The sequence below is a fragment of the Schistocerca gregaria genome, chromosome 3, assembly GCF_023897955.1.
Source record: "Schistocerca gregaria isolate iqSchGreg1 chromosome 3, iqSchGreg1.2, whole genome shotgun sequence".
Taxonomy (NCBI): Eukaryota; Metazoa; Arthropoda; class Insecta; order Orthoptera; family Acrididae; genus Schistocerca; species Schistocerca gregaria.
Genome location: NC_064922.1, coordinates 896,616,238 through 896,635,691, shown reverse-complemented (window position 1 = coordinate 896,635,691; position 19,454 = coordinate 896,616,238). Strand labels below are relative to the sequence as shown.

The following is a 19,454-nucleotide window of genomic DNA, read 5'->3' as shown; positions in this document are numbered from 1 at the left end:
GTGATTTCAGTGAAATCCTGGAAAACCTAAATCTGTTGCCGGTCCAGAGAGCTAGCCACAGCAACACTTCACTTGGTTAAAATTTAGGCATTAACTTGCAAGATTTCTTACACACTATGACAAATATAGGTTTTTAATTTGGTTAAAGATACAAGAGCTTTTGCTCCACACTAAAATTATTCATTGGCATTTGAGAAAGTCTCTGACAGTCAGAATTTTTACACTATTAACAAACATTTTGGACCGGGCTAAGCTGAAGCTACAGTGTTATCTATGACATATAGTGTAAAAGGTGTCACTAACAGTTGAAACTAGCCAGTACTGAGGAATTAAACATTTCGTTTCAAATACATTGACTGCCTCTGCGGAAAGAGCTAATAAAAGTCAAATTTCTTTAGCAACCAGACAAAAATAACTTCATTGTTCAGCAAGGCGATTAATGCTTGACTGTCAGAAAGGTGGAAATAGAATCTGAAACCAAAAACGTATATTAGCCCTCAGTAATTATGTGAGTGTATTTTAATTCACTTGATAGCTCCTGGCCACAGGTATCCGTTTGGTTTTCATTTGACATGGAGACTACCTGCTATAGCTCAGATTGCTTTGCGGATCAGCCCCAGATCTACGATATTTGCTAACCGGGTCAATACTAAAAAAATCGAATTTTCAAAAAATATGTTCATCTTGTAGCGCACAACTTTCTGAAAAGTCTGAAACATAAAACGTGTGTTCGAGGAAACATAAGACACGTTATTGGGCTTAAGTGTGCCAAAGTCCAGTGCCACGCCTCTTCATACAGAGCATCCTCCTATCGCACGTCACTGTATTTTGCTCATGGATGCCATCAAACTATATTCAGAACAGTGGAAACTGAATTGTCCTGTGGTCCCTCTCCTGCTCCCAGACAACCGGTTTAACAGGCTGCCCCCTTTATATATTCCATGACTTACCAAGCGGGAAAGTGCCGGTAGATAGGCACAATAAAAAAACACACAAATATACACACAAAATTTCGAGCTTTGGCAACCGGCGGTTTTAAGGGAGAGGGTAAGGAGTCATTCCAATCCCGGGAGCGGAAAGACTTACCTTAGGAGGAAAAATGATAGGAATATACTAGCACGTGCTTGCGCGCCCACACACACACACACACACACACACACACACACACACACACACATCGACACAAGAAGACATATTTACAAGGACAGTTTGGTTGAATCTGGGAGTGGGGCTGAAGGTGAGGCCTTTGGATAGGACAGAGGTTTCGGATTGGGAGAGAGGGTTGGAGGAAAGGTTAACTACTGAATTGGGGTGCTGTGGTTCTAGATTGTGTTGACTAGAATTTTGAGGTGTTGGGGGGAGTGGAGCTGGAAGTGGGAGATTGAGTAGATGGGAGAGACTGGGTCTGTGTGCAATGAGAGGAGGTTGAGGTTTGTTGGAAAGGTTGTGGTGCAGGGTGAGTGAGTTGCTGTTCCGGAGGTGGGAAACCAAGAGATTGGATAGTTTTTTGAGGTGGAGGGTGGCATGCTGTTCTAATTTGTTGGCCTGTAGGAGGATGCTATGAACAGCCGGTGTGGATGTGGGAGAGGAAAGATTGAGGACTTTGATTTGGGATAGGAGTTGACGGGTGTGTTCATTGGCCGAGTCGATGTATAGGTGAAGGATTAGGCGGGTGAGGGCTATGGATTGTGCAGTTTGGAACTGGTATAAGGACTGATGGAAAGAAGAATTGCAGCCAGAGATGGGAGCTTTAAGTGTGAGGCCTTTGGGGGTAATGCCAAATGTCAGACAAGCCTGAGTAAATAAAATATGGGAGCGTAATCTGGCTAGGGCGAAGGCATGTTTGCGGAGGGAATATAAATAGAATTTAATGGGGGCGTTGTAGAGATGATATGAGGTTGACATGGTATTAGAAGGTGGAAAGGGTAACATGGTGTTAAAATGAATATATACACTCCTGGAAATGGAAAAAAGAACACATTGACACCGGTGTGTCAGACCCACCATACTTGCTCCGGACACTGCGAGAGGACTGTACAAGCAATGATCACACGCACGCCACAGCGGACACACCAGGAACCGCGGTGTTGGCCGTCGAATGGCGCTAGCTGCGCAGCATTTGTGCACCGCCGCCGTCAGTGTCAGCCAGTTTGCCGTGGCATACGGAGCTCCATCGCAGTCTTTAACACTGATAGCATGCCGCGACAGCGTGGACGTGAACCGTATGTGCAGTTGACGGACTTTGAGCGAGGGCGTATAGTGAGCATGCGGGAGGCCGGGTGGACGTACCGCCGAATTGCTCAACACGTGGGGCGTGAGGTCTCCACAGTACATCGATGTTGTCGCCAGTGGTTGGCGGAAGGTGCACGTGCCCGTCGACCTGGGACCGGACCGCAGCGACGCACGGATGCACGCCAAGACCGTAGGATCCTACGCAGTGCCATAGGGGACCGCACCTCCACTTCCCAGCAAATTAGGGACACTGTTGCTCCTGGGGTATCGGCGAGGACCATTCGCAACCGTCTCCATGAAGCTGGGTTACGGTCCCGCACACCGTTAGGCCGTCTTCCGCTCAGGCCCCACATCGTGCAGCCCGCCTCCAGTGGTGTCGCGACAGGCGTGAATGCAGGGACGAATGGAGACATGTCATCTTCAGCGACGAGAGTCGCTTCTGCCTTGGTGCCAATGATGGTCGTATGCGTGTTTGGCGCCGTGCAGGTGAGCGCCACAATCAGGACTGTAGACGACCGAGGCACACAGGGCCAACACCCGGCATCATGGTGTGGGGAGCGATCTCCTACACTGGCCGTACACCTCTGGTGATCGTCGAGGGGACACTGAATATTGCACGGTACATCCAAACCGTCATCGAACCCATCGTTCTACCATTCCTAGACCGGCAAGGGAACTTGCTGTTCCAACAGGACAATGCACGTCCTCATGTATCCCGTGCCACCCAACGTGCTCTAGAAGGTGTAAGTCAACTACCCTGGCCAGCAAGATCTCCGGATCTGTCCCCCATTGAGCATGTTTGTGACTGAATGAAGCGTCGTCTCACGCGGTCTGCACGTCCAGCACAAACGCTGGTCCAACTGAGGCGCCAGGTGGAAATGGCATGGCAAGCCGTTCCACAGGACTACATCCAGCATCTCTACGATCGTCTCCATGGGAGAATGGCAGCCTGCATTGCTGCGAAAGGTGGATATACACTGTACTAGTGCCGACATTGTGCATGCTCTGTTGCCTGTGTCTATGTGCCTGTGGTTCTGTCAGTGTGATCATGTGATGTATCTGACCCCAGAATGTGTCAATAAAGTTTCCCCTTCCTGGGACAATGAATTCACGGTGTTCTTATTTCAATTTCCAGGAGTGTAGAAAGAAATTTCCACATGGGAAAAATATATTAAAAACAAAGATTCCAAGACTTACCAAGTGGGAAAGTGCCGGTAGATAGGCACAATGAATAAAACACACAAACACACACAGAATTTCGAGCTTTCGCAACCGGCGGCTGCTTCGTCAGGAAAGAGGGAAGGAAAAGGAAAGATGAAAGGATGTGGGTTTTAAGGGAGAGGATAAGGAGTCATTCCAATCCCGGGAGCGGAAAGACTTACCTTAAGGGGAAAAAAGGATAGGTATATACTCGCGCGCACACACACATACACTCATATCCATCCATATATATATATAGGGAGAGATAAAGGTGTGAAAAAAGTCGAAAAAGTGTTGGTTTAAGATCTACATCTACATGACTACTCTGCAATTCACATTTAAGTGCTTGGCAGAGGGTTCATCGAACCACAATCATACTATCTCTCTACTATTCCACTCCCGAACAGCGAGCGGGAAAAACGAACACCTAAACCTTTCTGTTCGAGCTCTGATTTCTCTTATTTTATTTTGATGATCATTCCTACCTATGTAGGTTGGGCTCAACAAAATATTTTCCCATTCGGAAGAGAAAATTGGTGACTGAAATTTCGTAAAAAGGTCTCGCCGCGACGAAAAACGTCTATGCTGTAATGACTTCCATCCCAACTCGTGTATCATATCTGCCACACTCTCTCCCCTATAACGTGATAATACAAAACGAGCTGCCCTTTTTTGCTATGTTGATCCTGTGCTGAACTTAGGTTGGTGAACAACAATGGGTGCAAAGGTTAGGTAGTTGTGTTGTCTCCAAAACACGTTAAAGGGTGGGGAAATTCAGGAAAATTTCAAAAAAACTGCATGTAAATGTATTGAAAGGACTGGTTATGTACTGGCAGATTATGAAAATGAGGCTACCAATTGTCTGACGAAGAAATAATAACGTTTAAGCCTGTGGGAAGCTGCTAAAAAATGATCGGTTATGTGGGAAAAACGGGAATGGAAATAAAACGAAAGTTGTTGGAAATAGCTGAGATGGTTGTTTAATGGGTGAAAGGAACTGAAGCTGTGAAATAGTATTTTATTGCTTTCTTTCCTTGACAGTTGCACTGGGAGTTAATACTTTACAACATGCATTCTCCAGTGAGAGAGACTGAATAAATGAAAGAATTTTCATGTTGAAGTACATGGAAAATAAAAATGTCTACATTGCACACAAATAAGAATGCATATTGAAGCACTGGGAAACTCTTTCCCTATAAACAGGGCACCAATAGCAAAAGTCACTTCCAACTGAGGGAGAACACTATTTTCTTTTTCATAATTGTTTGCACTTACAAAGATAAACACAAAAAATGGGCAATATGTCTATCTTCTATACACTGATCTATAGATCTGTATAATTTTTGGAAAAAAATTATATTCATGTCTTCAAATATTTGTATGACACTAATTCAGTTTCATCTACAATTTTTCATACAAGCATTGCTATTAATATCCTTTATGAACTTTACACTGAGGTGACAACAGTCTGGGAAACCTCCTAATATTGTGTTGGACTTCCTTTTTCCAGCATAGTGCAACAATTAGTTGTAGCATGGACTCAACAAGTCACTGGAAGACACCTGCAGAGATACTGAACCAGGCCTAGGTCCCATAAATGCTTGAAGAGATTTATGTCGACCAATCTGCGTGGGCAAATCATACATTCAACTTGTCCAAAATGTTTTTCAAACAAATCACTCACCATTGTGGCCCAGTGATGAGGCGCATTATTATATATAAAAATTTCATTGATGTTTGGAAGCATGCCAGTCAATGATTGGTTCACTTTGACCAGAGGACGAAGCCCATTCCTTGTAAACACAGCCCACTTCACTTCATTAATCAGTCACCACCTTCATGCCCGGTGCCTTGTTGACAACATGGGTCCATGGCTTAATGGGTTCTGCTTTAATCCTACCATCAGCTCTAATCAACTGAAATTGGGACTCATCTGACAAAGCCCTGATTTTCCAGTCGTCTATGGTCCCTGATATGGTTACAAGCCCCCAGGAGAGGCACCAAAAGCACTGTCAGCAAAGCCACTTATGTAGGTTGTATGCTCCCATGGCCAATTAATGCCAAATTTCTCCACCCTGTTGTAAGGGATACATTAGCTGTATGTCCCACTCTTATTTCTGCATTTGCCTGTTACCACTGACAACTTTACGCAAATGCCTCTGCTCTTGGCCATCAAATGAAGGCGGCAGCCACTGTGGTGTTTGTGGTGAGAGGTAATACCTGAAATTTGGTATTCTTGTCAAACTCTCGATACTGTGGATCTCGGAATATTGAATTCCCTAACGATTTCTAAAATGGAATGTTCCATGCATCTAGCTGCAACTATCATTCCGCATTCAAGGTCTGCTGATTCCTGTTGTGTAGTAATAACCACATTGAAAATATTTTCACATCAATCACCTGAGACCCATGACAGCTCCACCAATGCACTGCCCTTTTACACCTTGTGTACCACCATTTGCATACATGCTTATCGCTATTCCATTACTTTGGGCACCTCAGTGTATTTTGGTCTTTAATGGAGTTCCCATTATGCTTCACTTCTTAAATCTAAGAATAGGTTCAGACTTTTTTTAAAGACTGGCCATCTATCCTTACAAACCTTATCAGGCAGTTTGATATGAGTGTGATGTTACCTGTAGTGTGAACAAATTAAAATACAACAGGATATTACCATAACACTGATACCCAATGTCATTCAACCTCTATTTTTATTTTCAGCATAATCAGTAATATTAATAGTAAAAGCAGCGCTTACATTTTTAATTAAAAGTACCTATTTCAGCTTCATTATTCTCTGCAATCTTATTTCTAGAGCAAATTTCATGGACGTTGGTTAGATAAACAAGGGATGTTAAGTGCTCTCATGGTTCCACATAAAATAAATAAAAATCCTGGGCTCTTTTCATAGCTGAAGACTTTTTTCAACTTTTTGAGAAACATAAAAACACAAGTGTCCCTTTTCTGAAATATTTTACCTGAAAACTTATATAAATTTACTTTTTCCTTGCTAGCACCAAAAAATGAACATCAGTGTAATTTCTTTATATAACATAATTTACTACCATCATTACCATATACTATTTCTGAAAGGGCAACATAAAAGAGCAAAAGACAAGGAAATCCAGTTTTGGTTCTGGAACATTGATTTGCTTCGATTTTATTGTGTATGGGAGTTAATTTCAGGCTAAAGGAACCATTTGCTGCATATACCGGTAATCAAACAAATAACCAAAGAAACTTACCTCAACAGCCTTTTCTTCACTTTCTTCCTCCTCATTTTCGTCGTTTGCAGTTTCATCGTCATTTTTTGGTACTTTTGCTACCTTAGATGATTTTCTTTTCTTTGCTGGAGGCTAAAGAAAGACAATAAATTAATAAACAGTTGGTTACATGATAAATCAGACAACTATAAAGGCTGTTAATTCAACTAAATATCTAAATATTACAGTTAAGAATAACTTAAATTGGAACAACCACATAAAGTCCTCTCCAGCCAGGGCAATTCAGACCAAGCCCTCCATGTCACAATCAAAATGACCAACGAGCAAAAGACATTGCAGAAAGGAGAAGAAATTGGTTGGTTGGTTTGTTTAAAAGAGGGGGGACGGGACCAAACAGCTAGGTCATTGGTCCCTTGTTCTGTGTAGGTCAATCGGTCCAGGCTCTTGCATTCCACGACTTCCCTTTCTTGCTGTAAAATCTTGCAGTCTAGTGACAAGGGGAATGATGCTCTCTGCAGTTGACACAGATGGGAGTTGGGGAGTTGGAGCACATGGAGTATTGGAATGTGACGAATTTCCACAATCTCGACATATGACGCTGGGAGTACAGCGGGAAGACATGTAGCCAAACTTCCAGCACTTAAAGCACCGCATAGGGGGAGGGATATATGACTTTACATCACAGCAATAGACCATCACCTTGTCTTTCTCGGGCAATGTGTCACCCTTGAAGGCCAAGATGAAGGCACCCGTGGCAACCTGATTATCCCTCTAACCTCGATGGATGCACCAGACCAAATGAACGCCTTGTTGCTCTAAGTTGGCACACAGCTTCTTGTCAGACTGGAAAAGAAGGTCCATGTGGAATATAATACCCTGGACCATATTTAAGCTCTTATGGGATGTGATGGTAACGGAAACATCCCTAGCTTGTCACAAGCGAGTAATGCCAGCAACTAGGCAGAGGACGCTGTTTTTATCAAGACTGAGTCTGAGCGCATTTTGGACAAGCCCTCCACCTCCCCAAACTTGTCCTCTAAATGGTCTACAAAAAACTGTGACTTCATTGAAACAAAAGAGTCCCCATCAGTGCTCATACATGCGAGGTACTTGTGTGAATGAGGTTCACTGCCATCCTTAGCCTGGCATTCCTCTCATGGTGTGGCCAGGAAGGGGAACAATTTGGGGTTGTACTCCTTGCATTGTACTGAGCCTTAAAATGCTTGGAGACTGCTGGTGTTTGATCACCAGCAAGTGATGACATGGGACACTTCATCATGGGTCATCCACCTTGTTGCCACTCACTCCGAACAGGGGACCTCTCCATGGGCACTACCCAGCCGCAGCAAAGGTCACCTGGCAGGATGGGTATTGCTCGGAGTCCAGATGCTCCACAGTGAGGGCATCTACTCCTTGGTATATGTGGGGAGTTAACGGCGCAGGCATCAGCAGATTGATCCCTGTGTGGTTGGGGGGCTACAACCTACAGGGTACATGGTGGCCCCACCACAACGGACTGGCTACCGTGCTGGATAGTAGGTGCAAACAAGTCCATGGTCATCGGCGACACAGAAAGCGGCACTGCATAGTGCATGATGGAAAACGTACCCAGGGAGGTGTCCTCGCCCACGAGATGGAGAACAAGCGGGATTGCAATGCAACAACGAGAAAGTGGGCTACGGATCTCAAGGCACGATGCACCATGTAAGGCGCCCTTCCCCAACTGGCTTGCTCTTGGGAAAAATTTTGAAGAATGTAGGTCAAACGCTACAGGGGACCATCACATAAAGGCCGAAACGTGAGAGACTCCTTTTAGTCACCTCTTACGACAGGCAGGAATACCTCGGGCCTATCCTTATCCCCGAACCCACATGGGGGAGGGGCAGAAGAAATATGGAAGAGATTGCCTCGCCCTGCACAGTCAAGAAACTTGGATTATAAACTCAGCACCACAACCTACACGAGCAGGGGACATCTTGACACAGTAACAGCACAGCTTGATTTTTTTAAGACAGTGTGTCAAATTTTCACAAAAACAAATTTCAGCCTGCTGACATGATGGAAAAGCAACAAGCTTAAGTCCTGAAAATCATTGTAACGAGATAGACAGGTGGTGAAGATTGCTGATGATTCAAGAAAAGTACACCAATTTGGCTATTGCCGGCCTAGCATCAGTCACTGCCACAAACCAGTTTTAATACATACTAGGCTTCCAAGCCTTTGTATCTATCTTTATGTTGCAGTACATCAGTTACACAGTTGAACCTGTGATGCGCTACTATCACTTGTCAAGATGACTTCTGCCTCAGACTGCTATCTGCCTGGACTACCAGACACCGTTACTGTGAGCTGCTGACCTCACAACCAATGATGAGATAATATGAAGACTTAACTACAGCTTGCTGAACTGAACTGATGGTGCTCAGCACTCTGCCCACCTGTCGCAGTATTTGGGAGGCATGCTAAACTGTTGCTGTGCCTGACTGGTATCTGAGAGCAGTCACTGACATCCCTGGCCTTCCTTTGTGGAAGGATTGCGCTTTGGATTATTTCCACACCATGCAGAGCTACTGAGGTATTACCCAACTGCACTTCTTTGAGATGTCGACTGAGCCTGTTAATTCGCAGTCACCCTCCCGGAAAGCCACACCTGTTGTACAGACTAAGCTGTTCATCCACGAGACCTGCCTCCTGCCCAACACTGTGATCAGATGAGCCCGGTGCTGAGGGTGAAGTACACTGCAGTTTGCTGAGGCAGCATCAGCAACTTCTGAGGCCATGAACCGCAGCACTGCTGACACAGTGGAGACTACATAACTGTAACTTCAAAGAATAATTTCTTGTTTTACTGCTGTTGTATCATTAGTGCCCGGCATACTGACTGGAGTGCTCCAGCATACTTCACACTCTATCATTTCCACAACAGTAGAGGTCTCAACCGAGACTCCTACAGTTCAAGAAAGGGCAGCTTGTTTTGTATTACTATGAAATCCGGGGGAGGGGGGGGGGGGCAGAAACAGATATGATAAATTAGCTGGGGTGGCAATCATTAAAAGAAAGGCGTTTTCACAAAAGTTCAGTCACCAACTTTCTCCTCTGAAAGCAAAAATATTTTTTTATGCCAATCTATATTGGGAGAAACTATCACAACAAAATAGGCAAAATTAAAGCTTGCCAGAAAAACGTAAATGTTTGTTTTTCCCCACATGTTATTTAAGAATGGAATGGTAGAGAAATAATCTTAAAGTGGCTCAATGAACTATGTGCCATCCACTTAAGTGAGAAATGTGGAGTAGACACGTAGATGCAGATCTGGTGTTTAGATGGCTCGTTTACAGCAAACGTCCATACCCCTAACAATCTGCATTACACGCATGAAAGTAAATTTCCTTTTGGCCATTGTGTATGTTAATCCCATTATTAATGAAAGAAGATATTAAAATCAGATTCTAATGGAAGTCTTTGTATTCAGGGTGTAACTAAAGTCTATTTGGGGTGTAACTAAAGTCTATTTGCAGACTCTTAAGACAGTATCATTACACCAAAATAGGGAAAAAATGTTTACTTAACATGGGCTGTAAAAGGCACACCTTAAGAGCTATGAGTAGTTGTTCAATGGAAGAGAGGTATTTCACAGTAGCAAAAATTAACAAGTGCTCATAGCTTTTAATATGTTTGGTGTCTCCGCCCCGCCAGGCGGGCGACATCACACCTTGTGTTTTCTAACTATTGGCACTGGCTGGGCTATGTTTTATTTACTGTATGGGTCACATTTGCATTGGTCTATACCCACGCACTCTGCACTGAGCATCAACTGCTATTTAGCTGGTGGTTTATCTTTCTACCATTCTGTGGTGAAATTTGTGCAAGTGAGTGAGTTCGTTTTCAATTTATCATCCTTTACCTATGAAATAATTATTTTCACTGTAATTACACAGAAAATTTATCTTCAACACAAAATAATTTCTTCTTATGTCCACACCCATTTTCAGACATTTCTATAAAAATATAATTTGTATGTAATTACACTGAAAGTAATTATTTTTAAAGAGAAAGAACAATAAATTGAAAACAAATGCACAAGTTTCACCACAGTACGATAGAAAGATAAACCAACAGTTAAACTGCAACTGACGTTCACTGCAGTGTCTGGGCACTGACTGCAGCAAATCCGACATGTACAGTAAACAAAACATACTGAAACTCCCTAGCAGATTATAACTTGTGTGCCGGATCTAGACTAACTTAGGACTTTTGCCTTTTGCAGTCAAGTGTCCTACAACCAGAGCTACCCAAGCATGACTCATGACCCATGCTGACCGCTTCAATTCTGTCAATACCTCGTCTCCTGAAAACATACTGTAGACTAGACGGTGCCGATATTCAGAACACACTAGGCATGGCATTAGCCACCTGGCGTTCCCTGAGCTGCTACTGCCTGGCAGATGTGGGGGCACCGAACATGTTAAGGCATATGTTTTAAAGCCCCCTGTTTACTAGACATTTTGTTCTTATCTTGATGTAAGAAACCTGAACTCAAGTCTGTAAAGAGAATTTAGTGACACCCTGTATATTGGCTATACTGGCTAAGCACTGGCGTTGAACTGAAAGATTAAATATCTGCAGAGATGTGAGTGCAATTTTTTCGGAAGATCTTGAAAGCACTGAATGAAATTCTTCTTCACTATATTGTTTTACTTTCTGAGACTAAGTTTCGCATATAAATGATTATCATCACTGCAACTGTGGATAGACAAGCTCCTGACATTTTGTTCTGGATCAACAGTTGTTGCCTCAATTACAGTAAGATTGCAGTTACAGAAGCATTTACAATGCAGTTACAACAGTGTTTACAATATGGCAGACAATAATAATGAGGAAGTGTTTTCATACATTTGAAAATTGTTACCATCAGTCTGTTACCATGCCCAGGAAAAGGAAACACCCTCTTTCAAACAATTTGCAAAAGGTACGCTAAATCTTCTAAATATGTAACTTAAGATGTATTCATGTCATTCATACACAACTTCAGTCACACATAATCAATCCAAACACAAAACTTTTTCTACAGTTATTTCTAAAATTCTTCATTAAAATACAAATAATAAGACATTACTGTAATTAAAATAATTGAATTGAGGACTCTTAATTCACTGATTGCTGTACACATTGTACAGTAACCCTTTAATCAGGGAAATAGCAGTTTATTTCTTTCCTTGATGCTTTTCTTTACCTGTACATTGTTTCAAATTCTCTAAACAAATCTAGCAAAGCCCTTTTTGGGCACTCCAACTCGCTTGTAGCCAACTGTTGTTAGTTGCACTAGGAACAATTTCTTGAGCCAGTATTTTAACCTTTCTGGAACAGCTCTTCAGCAATTTCTTCAGGCTATTTCACCTTCAATCAACGATATATTTGTAACTGAATTACAGAACACATCAATATCTATGAACACATTTCACAACAATGTGAACACATAATAGCTCAATCAGTCGCAGCAGCAGCTCTTATGTTTGCCACTTCCATTGAAGTAATTCTATGAAGTGATAACAGATGATAGCACCTCTCAATGGAGAGGTAGTGAGACGTCCGCACACTGTTCTACAAAACCCGTTCAGTTTTCGAGTGCTAGGAGGGTCGTGTGTTATCTAACATCACAGCCCAAGACATACTAGGTCATGGTCACGAAATTATTAACTACGGATACGTTGTTGCTATGGTATCAGTGAAATACAAGGTAGCTACGGAATATATGTAATTAATTTACTTAAAGAAGGAGTGCAATATGTTATTTATGCTTTAATACATGTCATAAAACATAAAATGAAGGGTCACAAATTGGTTTACAGAATTATGATCGTACCACGAATAGAAACTTCCAGGTCAACTATGTTCTGACACAACTCCTTATTTTCAATGGCTCTGTAACATGCTGCCCAACTCATGTCCCACAAATAGTATAAATATGTGATGTTTAAAGCTTTCCCAGCACACCGATTGTTCAACAAAAACATGGGAGAACTGCCGGATATCAGTAACGTTTTGCCACAATATTTTGGCGCAGAGTCTTCTGGCCATCTTCAGATGAGTACCACTGTAGTAGTACTAGCAAGTACGCACTGAGCTCTGCTATTTAAAGCCACACTGAGGTGACATTGCGCTTGCGCAGCTCAGCGTGCGCTTTCATAACAACTCCAATGAGGTGTAGTGAGTCCACAAGAGACACCTTTGTGAAAAGTGAAACCACATCGAGACTGACCAATAAGCTGTTACTTTGCAGTTGTAGTGACTGAAGTCAGCTGACAAAATCATTAGAATTCTCTGTGATGTGCACACTTGCCTATCATTGGTTTGAGCAAAGATGCCAAGAATTTTGCTAGGTCATAGGTGGCTGCTCCAATGTTACTCACAATTGGACGTAATGGCACATTTTCCTTGTGGATATTAGGCAGTCCATATAGCCTAGGTGGAACTTAACTGTTTGGTCTCAGTCTCTTGATGACCTCCTTCAGTAGAGAACTATTTGATAAAAGTTCTGCTGTTTTTCGCACCACTCGGCTCGTGCAATGTCACCTCAGTGTGGCTTTAAATAGCGGAGCTCAGCGTGTACTCCCACAGTGGTACTCACCTGAAGATGGCTAGAAGACTGTGCCGAAATATCATGTCAGGGCGTTACTGATATCCGGCAATTCTCCCGTGTTTTTATGGAACAGCATAAATATGTACTGAAATACTCTTGATTTTACCAGAAGTTTATAACCACCATCAACGTGTAAATTTAACCGTATAATGAACAACACATGCCATTTAAATGCAAGTGCTGTCATAAGAAACGGGTTCTGTCATGAATACATGTTACTGAAGATGAGTATCATTCTTCCTAATGAATTATTTTTCGAGATACTAATGCTTCAGAATTCTTGTGATGACTTTCGATGGTTTACAGAGTAAGTGGGGCAAATTATTGAGTCCTGAAATATTTGCAATTTCTTTCCAACACTTGCCTGTGATATCGAGTCCAGAAATATTTGTGATTTCTTTCTGACACTTGCCTGTGCCTTTACTATGTAATCCACATAATCAGCAAATGGTCAGGTTTTAAATTGTTGAGAATTACACTCTTAACTCTTGCACAATAACAGCGGTTTTCCACTGTGGAATTCGCTCCTTCTAGAGATAGTCAAGGCAATGGTAGAAAGAAAGGGGAACCCATCTGAATTTTCGTGAGAACATTGAACGAATGGGTACAAGCCAATATCAAGACATAAAGAGGATCAGTAACTTGTGTCAATGCAATGCTAAGTTACCGGAATATGGTGCAAGTCTGAGTGATGCTGACGAGACCATATAAATTTCATTGATATACTGTTAGCAGTTTTTGAGAAAATGTTCCTCAAAGATGAAAATTTTAAAGTTACGGGAAATGGCTTCCAAAGTTTTTTAATACATTCCACCCCATACGATGGATTATCTCTCCTCTTCTTTTTCCAGTGTTAGTTTCCTTTTCACTGGTCTTTTGTTCCCTTTTGCTGTATGCTGCAGGCTTTTGTCTCTTCTTCCTGCGCCTCTTAGTCTTTCTTCATAAATTAGGTGCATTGTGCAAATGGTGTTGTGTCCTGGTTGGAAACCGAAGCGTTTCAGCGCATCACATTTGATAATGTTTCCTTCATAGTGTGTTGCCACTGCATCATAAACTACAAAATGCAATGTTTTTATCTGTACAAACACTCTTTTGGGAATCCTAATCCAAATTAAATTATTTACACTTGCATTTGGATTTTGTGTTTTTGCGTGTAAATGCTTTTCCAATAAACTTGGCTGTGATAAATCTCTGAATATGAATGTAATTACATCAATTACAGCTTCTGACAAACTGTTTTTATGTGCATTGCTTCATCTGTCAATCTTCCTCTTCCTCCAAGGGTCTTACCTTCACTAAGCTTCTGGGATCCTAATGTCTGCTTTAATGTGCACAAGCAAGCCCCCATATGCTTCTGCACATGTTCTTTAATGTGAATTTCACTGCCATAAGGTTTGAGTTATCTACAGCTTTATATCCCTTAGAATCACCATCTCCTAGATAGATAGTGTATCGTACATTATACCACTCCTGTGATCTGGAACAAATTGCTTTCACTCCATCTACTTCCATCGCTCCACTCGTGCTGTGAAAATATGCTTCATAACTTTCACTATGTTCGTCCTTGGTATTGCCCTTACATCTACAATGTTTTCAGAGAATAGCAACATCAATTACTTTGCAACTGTCTCCACTGGTAGCTGTCACAACTCCATTTAGAGATTTATGACCGCTATGTTGCCATGATCCATCTAAAGTTAAATCTCTACAATTCCCATTATCTATCACAGCTTCTTCAACTGCTTTCTTCATTGTTGCTTCAGCAGAAGATCCCACCAATTCATTATAAAATCCAAACTTGGTTGGTTGTTTTGGCAAGTTCATAATTCCACGTAACATTGTCTCTGCAGCACTGCCCTTGCAAATGCAACGCAAGCCATACACTAGCCTAACATTTATATCAAACACCTTCTTTCCACTATTACCAGTATAAGGAAGGAATACTGTTAGAAATAGAAAACAAAACTTCTGCAGCACATTTGTTAGACTTCAATAACATTTTACATGCCAAACCAATGTGTGAAGTTATTTTCAATTCCAGTCCTCTTTCTTTGCAAACTTGGCAAAACACGTTATGTTTCAAAGTATTAGAGAGCAAATAAATATTAATTATTTCATTCACACCATTACTGTCACTTTCATAGTTTTCAAATTTTTCTTTGCTGTCACAAAGTTTCTTGCTGGAAGTAGTTCTATCACATTCATTTGGAGCAGTCGATGTAGCAGTATGAGCAGCATCTTCCTTCGAAACAACAAAAGACTACTTCTTCCACTTATTGTGCCTTTTCTTAAACACTCGATTGCTGAAACGGGGCATATTGATATCCACAAATCAAATATGTAAAACAGGTACGAACAAAATTCGTCAAATATGCAAAACTGAACAGCTAAACAACACAAAGCAAACTCCACAAGTCAACACACACTGTATAGTGTTTATGTTTACTGATATGAACAGTCACTAGTCACAGAGATAAAGCCATACAACGTTGGAAAACAAAACACTGTCTTAATTCCTTAGAGATACTCTGCTTGCAGCCAGCGAGAGTCGTCGTCAGAAGTGACACACCAAGTTGCTACAAGCGTTTACGTGGCGCATCAACTTTGCAGCGATAAAAAACACACTTAGAACTCACTTAGAAGGGTGAAACTTGACTTGTTTTCTTCAGAAAACTTCAAATAATTTTATAATGGGGAGAAAAAAGACCAAATTTCATCGTTTCTGCTCCCCTTAAACATTACTTCAAATTGACTCGCTGTCTTAAAACTTATTTTTCCATTTAGAACTCCAATCTATTGCTTTCTGTCAAACTTTTACCAAAGAAGTTAATTTTAGTGGAGCCCACCTAACCCCTGGCTAACAATTTCTTAAAAATACCACTATAGTTGTTCTTCCAAATTACTTAAAGCAATTGGGTTACTAGTTACTGCAACCAATTCTCTGCTTTGTTCTGATGCATCCACTTAATTTCACTTGTCTGAGATTTGATTTTCTAATGTCTTCAAATCTCAGACAAGCGATTTGATTTTCTAATGTCTTAAACCCCCCCATGAACCATGGCCCTTGCCGTTGGTGGGGAGGCTTGCGTGCCTCAGCGATACCGATGGCCGTACCATAAACCGTAGGTGCAACCACAACGGAGGGGTATCTGTTGAGAGGCCAGACAAACATGTGGTTCCTGAAGAGGGGCAGCAGCCTTTTCAGTAGTTGCAGGGGCAACAGTCTGGATGATTGACTGATCTGGCCTTGCAACATTAACCAAAACGGCCTAGCTGTGCTGGTACTGCGAACGACTGAAAGCAAGGGGAAACTACAGCCGTAATTTATCCCGAGGACATGCAGCTTTACTGTATGATTAAATGATGATGACGTCCTCTTGGGTAAAATATTCCGGAGGTAAAATAATCCCCCATTCGGATCTCCGGGCGGGGACTACTCAGGAGGACGTCGTTATCAGGAGAAAGAAAACTGGCGTTCTACGGATCGGAGCGTGGAATGTCAGATCCCTTAATCGGGCAGGTAGGTTAGAAAATTTAAAAAGGGAAATGGATAGGTTAAAGTTAGATATAGTGGGAATTAGTGAAGTTCGGTGGCAGGAGGAACCTGACTTCTGGTCAGGTGACTACAGGGTTATAAATACAAAATCAAATAGGGGTAATGCAGGAGTAGGTTTAATAATGAATAGGAAAATAGGAATGCGGGTAAGCTACTACAAACAGCATAGTGAACGCATTATTGTGGCCAAGATAGACACAAAGCCCATGCCTACGACAGTAGTACAAGTTTATATGCCAACTAGCTCTGCAGATGATGAAGAAATTGATGAAATGTATGATGAGAAAAAAAAAAAAATTATTCAGGTAGTGAAGGGAGACGAAAATTTAATAGTCATGGGTGACTGGAATTCGTCAGTAGGACAAGGGAGAGAAGGAAACGTATTAGGTGAATATGGACTGGGGCAAAGAAATGAAAGAGGAAGCCGCCTGGTAGAATTTTGCACAGAGCATAACTTAATCATAGCTAACACTTGGTTCAAGAATCATAAAAGAAGGTTGTATACATGGAAGAATCCTGGAGATACTAAAAGGTATCAGATAGATTATATAATGGTAAGACAGAGATTTAGGAACCAGGTTTTAAATTGTAGGACATTTCCAGGGGCAGATGTAGACTCTGACCACAATCTATTGGTTATGACCTGTAGGTTAAAACTGAAGAAGCTGCAAAAAGGTGGGAATTTAAGGACATGGGATCTGGATAAGCTGAAAGAACCAGAGGTTGTACAGAGTTTCAAGGAGAGCATAAGGGAACAATTGGCAGCAATGGGGGAAAGAAATACAGTAGAAGAAGAATGGGTAGCTCTGAGGGATGAAGTAGTGAAGGCAGCAGAGGATAAAGTAGGTAAAAAGACGAGGGCTGCTAGAAATCCTTGGGTAACAGAAGAAATATTGAATTTAATTGATGAAAGGAGAAAATATAAAAATGCAGTAAATGAAGCAGGCAAAAAGGAATACAAACGTCTCAAAAATGAGATCTACAGGAAGTGCAAAATGGCTAAACAGGGATGGCTAGAGGACAAATGTAAGGATGTAGAAGCTTATCTCACTAGGGGTAAGATAGATACTGCCTACAGGAAAATTAAAAAGACCTTTAGAGAGAAGAGAACCACGTGTATGAATATCAAGAGCTCAGATGGCAACCCAGTTCTAAGCAACGAAGGGAAGGCAGAAAGGTGGAAGGAGTATATAGAAGGTTTATACAAGGGCGATGTACTTGAGGACAATATTATGGAAATGGAAGAGGATGTAGATGAAGACGAAATGGGAGATACGATACTGCGTGAAGAGTTTGACAGAGCACTGAAAGACCTGAGTCGAAACAAGGCCCCCGGAGTAGACAACATTCCATTAGAACTACTGACGGCCTTGGGAGAGCCAGTCATGACAAAACTCTACCAGCTGGTGAGCAAGATGTATGAGACAGGTGAAATACCCTCAGACTTCAAGAAGAATATAATAATTCCAATTCCAAAGAAAGCAGGTGCTGACAGATGTGAAAATTACCGAACTACCAGTTTATTAAGTCACAGCTGCAAAATACTAATGCGAATTCTTTACAGACTAATGGAAAAACTGGTAGATGCGGACCTCAGGGAGGATCAGTTTGGATTCCGTCGAAATGTTGGAACACGTGAGGCAATACTGACCTTACGACTTATCTTAGAAGAAAGATTAAGAAAGGGCAAACCTACGTTTCTAGCATTTGTAGACTTAGAGAAAGCTTTTGACAATGTTGACTGGAATACTCTCTTTCAAATTCTGAAGGTGGCAGGGGTAAAATACAGGGAGCGAAAGGCTATTTACAATTTGTACAGAAACCAGATGGCAGTCTTAAGAGTCGAGGGGCATGAAAGGGAAGCAGTGGTTGGGAAGGGAGTGAGATAGGGTTGTAGCCTCTCCCAGATGTTATTCAATCTGTATATTGAGCAAGCAGTAAAGGAAACAAAAGAAAAATTTGGAGTAGGTATTAAAATTCATGGAGAAGAAATAAAAACTTTGAGGTTCGCCGATGACATTGTAATTCTGTCAGAGACGGCAAAGGACTTGGAAGAGCAGTTGAACGGAATGGACAGTGTCTTGAAAAGAGGATATAAGATGAACATCAACAAAAGCAAAACGAGGATAATGGAATGTAGTCAAATTAAATCGGGTGATGCTGGGGGAATTATATTAGGAAATGAGACACTTAATGTAGTAAAGGAGTTTTGCTATTTAGGAAGTAAAATAACGGATGATGGTCGAAGTAGAGAGGATATAAAATGTAGACTGGCAATGGCAAGGAAAGTGTTTCTCAAGAAGAGAAATTTGTTAACATCGAATATAGATTTATGTATCAGGAAGTCGTTTATGAAAGTATTTGTTTGGAGTGTAGCCATGTATGGAAGTGAAACATGGACAATAACTAGTTTGGACAAGAAGAGAATAGAAGCTTTCGAAATGTGGTGCTACAGAAGAATGCTGAAGATTAGATGGGTAGATCACGTAACTAATGAGGAGGTATTGAATAGGATTGGGGAGAAGAGAAGTTTGTGGCACAACTTGACTAGAAGAAGGGATCGGTTGGTAGGACATGTTTTGAGGCATCAAGGGATCACAAA

The 19,454-nt window shown here is 41.7% G+C and overlaps 1 protein-coding gene across 5 annotated transcripts in view; it reads right to left on the bottom strand.

Annotated features, from left to right (window-relative positions):
- Positions 1–19,454, bottom strand: part of LOC126355163 (heterochromatin protein 1-like) — a 108,897-nt gene that overhangs the window by 36,715 nt on the left and 52,728 nt on the right. For all 5 annotated transcript variants that reach the window (XM_050005372.1, XM_050005373.1, XM_050005374.1 and 2 more), the window contains one exon: positions 6,678–6,788. In XM_050005372.1, the coding sequence (XP_049861329.1) occupies positions 6,678–6,788 (111 nt within the window). The remainder of the gene's footprint in view (positions 1–6,677; positions 6,789–19,454) is intronic.